General features: G+C 54.3%; 1 protein-coding gene and 1 long non-coding RNA gene across 2 annotated transcripts in view; one reads left to right on the plus strand and one right to left on the minus strand.

Annotated features, from left to right (window-relative positions):
• The window catches only part of LOC116089951, a 6,338-nt gene extending 4,598 nt beyond the window's left edge, over positions 1–1,740 (minus strand). The window contains exon 1 of the long non-coding RNA XR_004118506.1: positions 1,594–1,740. This is a non-coding gene — a long non-coding RNA (uncharacterized LOC116089951). The remainder of the gene's footprint in view (positions 1–1,593) is intronic.
• Positions 1,699–8,153, plus strand: part of Dolpp1 (dolichyldiphosphatase 1) — an 8,749-nt gene continuing 2,294 nt past the window's right edge. Inside the window, exons 1-7 of the mRNA XM_031369696.1 lie at positions 1,699–1,959; positions 5,222–5,322; positions 5,537–5,621; positions 5,716–5,815; positions 5,960–6,058; positions 6,541–6,669; positions 6,976–7,065. Of these exons, the coding sequence (XP_031225556.1) occupies positions 1,884–1,959; positions 5,222–5,322; positions 5,537–5,621; positions 5,716–5,815; positions 5,960–6,058; positions 6,541–6,669; positions 6,976–7,065 (680 nt within the window). The 5' untranslated portion in view covers positions 1,699–1,883. The remainder of the gene's footprint in view (positions 1,960–5,221; positions 5,323–5,536; positions 5,622–5,715; positions 5,816–5,959; positions 6,059–6,540; positions 6,670–6,975; positions 7,066–8,153) is intronic.

Consider the following 8,153-nt stretch of genomic DNA (forward strand, 5'->3'; position numbering starts at 1 on the left):
TGAAAAAAAAAAATCCTCCATTATTTACTTATCCTCAGAGCTTTCCCTATCTCAGCACCAGCTATTCCCTCAGAGCCTCAGTGGCCCAACCTCACCCACCTCCCCCAGTCTCCTGGGATTCTTTTACCCAGCCAGGATAGACCACAACAAGTCCAGCTCTTCTCCCTGCTGGAGACTCACCCCAATAACTCCCACACACTTTTCAGTCCTTTATCTTGTCACTTCCTCAGGGATTCTCTCCTTGTGTGTCAGGGACTCTGAGGAAGAGCAAGGCCACCTGATCTTCCAGGGGTGCCCTCTCTCTCTCAGAGAACTATTCTAAGAAGCTCATGACCACTTCTCACACCTTTATTTCAGAAGCTAATAATGACTTTGCTGGAGAGAGAGCTAAGGGCAGGTGACAAGGAGGTGAGGCCAGCTGACCTAGACAAGTTCAGGCTGGGTGGAGAGATGGAAGAGAAACTGAACACAGCTGGGGATTCTGAGTCCCCAGCATGTCCCCAGCCTACTTAGACTAACCTACAATTCTGGCTTCTGCAGGCTGCCAGATTAAGCCACTCTAGCTAGTGACCTCAGAACATAGAATATGGAGGGCCAAGGTTCCAACCCAGACCTACTGGGTCCCTCCAGGCCCCAGCAGACCTGGAATCTTTTTTTTTTTTTTTCCTTGTATATGATCTGACCTTAGTCAGAGGTCAGAGAACCATTGCATACTGGCAGATGCAAACAAGGAAATAATTGCAGTCTAGTGTAGCCAGAGACGAGGTAGGCAAAGGAGGTGCAATTGTAGGAGGCCACTGGAGCTCCCCCACCCCTTTTCTGAGGTAGCCCAGACTGGCATCCAACTCACATAGATTCCTTTGCTTCTGTGGAGGCCCTTCTCTTAATCTTCAGAACCTGAAGTTATGAACTGACAAATAAGCCAGACTGGGGCAGGCAAATGGGACAGGAGTGTGGGTGCCCATTCCTCTCAAAGGAATTTGAGGAATTGGAATCTGGCCTAAACTGTATGTAAGTCTGTCTGGAGAGAGTGGGTTCAGAAGGGGGACGTGGGTGAGAAGTGTGGCTGTTTCCTCAAGAATATTTTGGGAAAACAGAGAAGGGTAGATGGAACATATGGACTATACTGAAAATGGTCCCAGGTGCTTTCACTATATAGCGTAATTGAGGAATATATCCATCTAAGATACCTACAATATGTGCTACATCCCAGAAGTTAGGACCAGTAATTTTTTTTTAACAGAAAAGGTCTTTTGCGGAACTGCACCTCTATTGGTAAAAGGCAGAAAAAAAAATCACTCTAGGTCTTTGACTTCAGTTTTCATTTATGGACAGGAAGCCAGAACCTGGAGGACGAGGCAAAATGATGCTAAGGGAAGCCTGGGCTTCATAGTGAGGAATACATTTTTGCTTTCAAAATGGGTCGGTTGAGACCCGGTGGTGATGAGGCTGCTTCTCCACTGCGCCCTGGTTTCTCAGGAGCCTTAACTCGGAGCAGGTGCCAGCCGAACCAAAGCTCCCACCAAAGTACAACACGCCCCCCGAGACAGCGCCTGATTGGCTCGCCCTTCCCACACTCCGAGCCAAGCTTACCTTTTGATTGGTTGTTCTGCGCTCTGTCTTGCACTGAAGTCCTCCATTCTCTTGATTGGCTAGACAACTACCTGAGCTCGCACGGGATTGGGCATTGGTAAAGCTGCGAGGGTCCCCGCTCTCTGATTCGCCGCACGGGCCAGCCTCACGGCCTGCACACTGAATGGCTGCGCCACTACCTGCGATCGGCCTCGGATTGGGTGCGTGGCGTCTCCCCGGCGTGATAGGTCAGGACCACCGCCCCCCTTGCACCCCATTGGCTGCTCCGCGAAGCCCGGTCTCCGGGTAAGATGGCAGCGGACGGACAGTGCTCGCTCCCCGCTTCATGGCGGCCAGTGACCCTCACCCACGTCGAATACCCTGCAGGTAAGAGCCTGCCCCGGCTCCGAGGACGTTCTCCCGGAGCTGGCACCTCAGCCCTGGACGTTCGGGGCCGCGCTGGCCGTCTCAGGGGCGCCGTGGAACCGCGGTGGGAACTGTCAAACAGCGAGCCTTGGAGGGGCTCGGCCGGCGCGCGCGCCGCGCAGGCGCAGTGAAGCGGCGATGAGCTGGGAGAAATTGTGAGCGGCTCGCTCGTGCGCTCTGCGGCTGCGCGGCCGAGTCGCTCTCCGGGGTCCCTGGGTGCTGGTGGGCTGGCCTGGGCCGGGGGTCTGGGTGGGGCGGGCGAGGATCTGGGCCTGGACTTTGTCCCTTGTGCCCCGCCCTCTCCCGAGCCAGAGAGGCCGCACTCCTGCTCGGCCGTGCAGGGAGTGACAGTTTCCTTCACTATGCTGCGGGCTGCTCGCTGGAGAAAGCTCCCAGTTGCAGAGTGTGCAAGCCCAGGCCAGGTTTGGGAGAATTTGCGGCGCCACGCCCTGAGCAGCGCGGCAGAGGCGGGCCGCCAAGGGGGCATGCAGTCCCTGGGAGCTTGACTTGTAAGAGCTTCCATCTGACACGCCTCTGGTGGGAAGGCCCATTAGCCACGGTTCTGAAGTTCCAGCTCGGCTCCGTAGAGTGGAGCGGAGCTTAGGCCTTGGGGTGAGACGTTTCCGGGCTCCAGGGTAGGCACCACCCCTCCAGTCACTTCATCTTAAGTGGCTCCAAGTACAGTGTCTCCTTTCTGTAATGGTGTGTGACTCAATGACCACAGGCCTGAGAGGTGCTGGGCACAGAGCCTGGCCCACAGTGGACACTTAGAAAATACCTGTAGTTTATATCTCTAGCTTGCCAGCACCCTCCCTGGATAACTATTTTTTGCCAGGGGGCCCTTGTTGGCCTCTGGTTGTCCAGGAAGGGCCTGCTCTCTTGGGTAGAGACCTGAGAGCTTGGGTCTGCTGAGAACACAGGGCCACAGGCCAAGAGAACTTTGGCTCTAAGTGTTCTGGATTGTACTTAAGGTGTGGCAGTCCAGGGTTGGGCCCTATCAAAGTGCCTATTCATTATCCACCCACCCACCCACCCATCCATCCATTCATTCTGCATTCCCTTAGCATCTTCCAAGTGCTAGGCCTCGAGCTAGCTCGGGGTTTGGATGAAGACCTTGCACTCTTGTTCTATGGAAAGTCTCTGCTCCCAAGGAGGGAAACCAGGCCTGGAGAAGGGGAGAGACTTGATTGGGGCTCCACAGCTTCCCAACTTTCCCTCCTTGGCCTCAGAGTAGCTAGCTTCTCGGAGGGGTCATGGCCTTTCAGGTGAGAAGACCTCTGCATCTGTGAACACTGTAGCACATCTGGGCTGTGTGTGATGTGGGACCTGGTTGAGCCTGAGGACATCTGGCAAGGTACCCCTGCACTTGATGTTGCTCACTATGCTGAACATGCTTCTTTTATGCCCGAGTCCTGTGGCGTGTCTCGGGACAGCAGGTTATGGAGACCTTGTCACTACCCTAAAGTACAGAGGGCAAAGAGAGGCCCCACACAGCTGCTTACACTAACCAGTGGGTCACTAACCATGTCCCAGCCACGCATCTCATCAGTCAGGCTGAGGGTTTTGGGACAGCGGGCTCTCGTCCATGGGCTCTCGTGCCCATGTGTACTGGGTCTTAGCTTTTGTTTTTTGAGTTCACTAGGCAGCATCCTAGGTGGGGGAAGCCACGTGTGCACGGGTCCAGAAGTAGGACAGCACAGTGTGTTCAGGGAGCTAGAGTAATGTCCCTGCAACTGGAGCAGAGGGTGGGAGGGAAGTGGGCCAGGTCTGCACAGAGCCTGGTAAGCAGGGCCTAAGGAAGCACATCCCAAGGACAGGGGAGGCCTGTGGTTAAAGAGAGCTGAGGCTAGAGTCCCTGGCCTCAGGAAAGCCTGAAGGTCTTACTTGCTATAAGACAACCTGAGGAATTGGTCAGAGGTTTAGGGACCCTAGCTGTCCCCTGTCCCCATAGCCCAGCAGTTATCAGTTGAGACAGAGTTATCTGTGACAGAGTCTGGATCTCAGAGATGGGAAGACTTGGGCTCAGAGAAGGGAGGGCACTCACTCAGAGTTACTTAGTGGGATGTGTGAACATCAGCATTTGAACTTAGGTTTCTGGCCAACTCTAAGTCAGTCAGTCTTTCCTTATAAGGCCAGTAAGGTACATGTGAATCTATCCCTGAAGGCCTGGAACCTGCCCTCTGCCCTCTGTGGAGGTAAAGCCAGACTGCTGGTGTGGGTCATCCAGCCTCTATGATGGCCACTGTGCGAGTGGCCTGTGTGCCAGAGACCTTTGCCAGGCATTTGACATCACTTCTACACAGTTCTGGGAAAGATACATCCCAAAGGAAAAAGTGTGAAGGTTTAGAGACGTACATCTGCCTAAGTTCCTGCAAGCAACTCAAGCTGTTACAGGAAGTGAATGATGGCTCCTGGCCTTAGAGTAGCTGGTTAGTCTGCCACCTTGTTTCAATGGTGAGAGTGGCCTTTGGACGCGGCCTTGCCTGTCCAAAGACATGACTCTAATCTTAGCTTCTGCCTCTGTCCTCACTGCTTCCCTCCATTGGCAGGAGAGGACACATAGTGCCTTGCCTATGGAGAAGCTTTGAGAAACTGCCAACTGTTGTGGGTGGCCACTTTTTTGGGTTTTTTTTTTTTTGTTTGTTTTTTGAGACAGGGTTTCTCTGTGTAGCCCTGGCTGTCCTGGAACTCACTCTGTAGACCAGGCTGGCCTCAAACTCAGAAATCCGCCTGCCTCTGCCTCCCAAGCACTGGGATTAAAGGCGTGCGCCACCACTGCCTGATGATGGGTGGCCACTTTGAGCTGGAATCTCCAGTATGTCTCTGTATCTGGTGTCTGGAAGGGCACAGGCTTCTCCAGAGGCCCAGCACCATGCCAGATGGGACCTTGGGGTTCAGGCTTCCCCTCTGGCAGAGTGATGGGTACAATAGCTCGACCAGGCCAGAAACTGGCCTCCATCTAGGTGCCATGTCTCTCTGATTGTGGAACAAGTCTCATAGCCATGCTGAGACTCACTTCTATCTGTAAAGTGGAGACAGACAGACACCTTCTTGAAACTCATGGTGTGTGGATCCCTTACAACTGTGGGAGGAGTTGGGATGTCCGTGGCTATGGCCCTGGCCTCTAGGACCTCCCCTTTTGTTTAAGCCCTGTTGACTTTCAAGGGGCTGAGCCCTTTTCTGACCCCATGCCTTATCTCATGCTGTTCCTCTATCCCCACAGGTGACCTGTCTGGCCATCTCTTGGCCTACTTGAGCCTCAGCCCTATTTTTGTCATTGTTGGTTTTGTGACCCTCATCATATTCAAGCGGGAGCTACACACGGTGAGCTTTGACCCTAGCCTTGGCCCCAGCCATTGGTCAGAACCCTCTTTTGGTCTAAGATGCCTTCCCCTGCAAAGCCTGTAGGGTCTCCTGGTTGGGTCCAGGTCATTCACTCATTGATCTAGGCTGTCCATTGAGAGACCACGGTCCCGGGGACTTAGTGTCGGCCAGCAGGTATGCAGAGGCCCAGCTGAGTGCCTGTCTTTCCCAACAGATTTCATTCCTTGGGGGATTGGCGCTGAATGAGGGCGTCAACTGGCTGATCAAACACGTCATCCAGGAGCCTCGGCCTTGTGGAGGTAGGGCTGAGACTTTGAGGACCCGGGGCTTCATGTTGGACATTGTGAGAAAGCCCGTGTCTTCCCATGATGCCCTGTTCTTTTTCTCCCCCAGGCCCACACACAGCAGTGGGCACTAAGTACGGGATGCCCTCCAGCCATGCCCAGTTCATGTGGTTCTTCTCCGTCTATTCCTTCCTTTTCCTGTATTTAAGGTGAGAGCCCCACCCTCACCCCTGCTGTGTAGCTGTGCTCTGCTGGGGACTGCTGCACTAAGGCTTTTGAATGGGACCAGGGGTTGTTGGGAGGACTGGATTCAGGCTGTGGGCTGAGGCTGTCTGATGTGCCTCTTTTCCCAGAATGCACCAAACAAATAACGCCAGGTTCTTGGACTTGCTGTGGAGGCACGTGCTGTCTCTAGGGCTCCTCACTGCGGCCTTTCTCGTCTCCTATAGCAGGTATGGAGGGAGGATGAGGCCACCCTGCAATCTGTCCACCTGGGTCCTGTTAGATCTTGATCTCTTTTGAACAGCCTCTGTGGACCTGGGCCCAGACACTGTACGTTATGGCTGGAAAAATAACCCAGTCTCTAATTTTGACAGACAGGGCTCCAGCTGCCCTTTCCAATGTAGTAGATAAGCAGTGACTTTAACAGTAGCTTCTTGCATTAGCCATTTGTCCCCAGCTTTCTGGGGTGGGGTGTGGGGTGGGGAGTGGAGTGGGGGTTGTGCAGACAAGCTCTGGTTTAAGAGCTGGACAGAAAGGAGCAGGTGTGGAGATGAGCTTTTTTCTGCATGCCTGCTGCCCTCTGGACGTGCCCATTCTATCTGTGTGTGTCTTCACACCTATACCCAGGATCCTGAGGGAGATCTGTTAGGAACATCAGGCATGGGCCTTCCCTGGTTGGCTCTCATGAATTTCCTTTCTGGCCTTCTCCCAGGGTCTATCTGCTGTACCACACCTGGAGCCAGGTGTTTTATGGGGGTGTTGCTGGAAGCCTCATGGCCATCGCCTGGTTCACCATCACCCAGGAAATCCTCACTCCGTTGTTCCCCAGGATAGCAGCCTGGTAACCACTTCCCCTTCCCAGCTCTGTGTCCTAGATAGCCCAGTGTCTGGACTCTCTTGTGGCACAAGGCTTAGAACCCACTTTCCTGGCTACCACCTCCCCCAGGGGCTTATGGGTCTCTCAGGTTCAGCAGCCACAGTGCCATCCTCTGTCCTTGCCCCCGCACTTAGAGACTGAGAGGGCAGCCAGGGTCTTGTGGAGCCATGGAGGAGGCTGTGGAGGCTCCAGGAACTGTTGGGACATCTGGCTTGGTGGCTTGCTCACACCCTCACTGTGGCCCTGGCTTTTGGGTATCTGTTTCTACAGGCCCATCTCCGAGTTTTTCCTCATCCGGGACACAAGCCTCATTCCCAATGTGCTCTGGTTTGAGTACACAGTAACCAGGGCAGAAGCCAGGTGAGTTAAGGGGACAGCAGTCATCACTGCCTACTCCCTACCCCATTTGGAAGGCTCCTCAGAAGTTAGACACTTGCTTTTGACACTGACATATGCTCTGCTCCCATTTTTTCAGGTGGCTAAGCTGAGGCTCAGAGAGAAAGAAGCTGCTTGAGCTCCGTCTGTTAGTGGGGGAGGGAGCAGGTGGGAAACTGCTGGCCCAGTGTGTCCACTTTTACCTCTAAAGCCCTGGGCCTCAGGGGTTTTCAGGGCCCATGAGTGTGGCCATCCTCAGCTCTAATCAGCTTTCTGTTAGGTGGGTAAGCTGAGGCACACTGAGCTGGGGACCAGCTTGAAGCTGAGTACAAGTTGGGGCAAAGCTGGGCTTTGGCGTCTCCTGACTCACACTCTTCTACTTAACTTCACCCAGTCTGGCATGGAGTACCTCAGGGCTGGGGACACCCAGCTTTTCCCTTGGTCTGAGGGGAGCTGAGGCAGGTCAGGCACCTGAGGAAGCCTGGGGGATTTTCCAGGAGGGTAGTGGGAGCCATGGGGAAGGGTAGAGCAGGGTAGGTGTCCAGCAGCTAAGCAGTGTGTTAGTTAGTACACCAAGGTCCACATTATCCTAACGAGCTTAAGGGTAAAGCCTGGATCCATGCGGAAAGGGGATTTGAGGGTTAGGGCAAGGCAATCCCATTAGTGGCAGAAAGGCCCCAGATGCCTCAAGCTCAGCTCTCCACCTGGCTCCCAAAGTGGCCAGCACTGTCTCGCCCTGCTTGGCCAGCTGCCACCTGCCTTCATTCTCTGCCTGGCACCTGTTCCGTGTCAGGCTGTGTGCAGAAGCTGACCACAGAGAGAGACAGCCACGCTCTCACCCTCCTGGTGTTCAGAGCAGCAGGGACCATGAGGAAGGAAGGACATCTACATGATCCATGTTAGGGAGCAAAGCTCAGAGACTTACAGAGTGACAGGATGCCAGAGTAGAGCAGGAGGAAGCAGACCTGAGTGATGCCAATGAGCAGGGCTTTGCCGCAGGGCTGACAGAGAGGCATCTGAGAAGAGGAACAGCATGCACGATGCTCTTGAGACAGATCAGTGTGCGAGAACCA

The sequence above is a fragment of the Mastomys coucha genome, unplaced genomic scaffold (genome assembly GCF_008632895.1).
Source record: "Mastomys coucha isolate ucsf_1 unplaced genomic scaffold, UCSF_Mcou_1 pScaffold15, whole genome shotgun sequence".
NCBI lineage: Eukaryota > Metazoa > Chordata > Mammalia > Rodentia > Muridae > Mastomys > Mastomys coucha.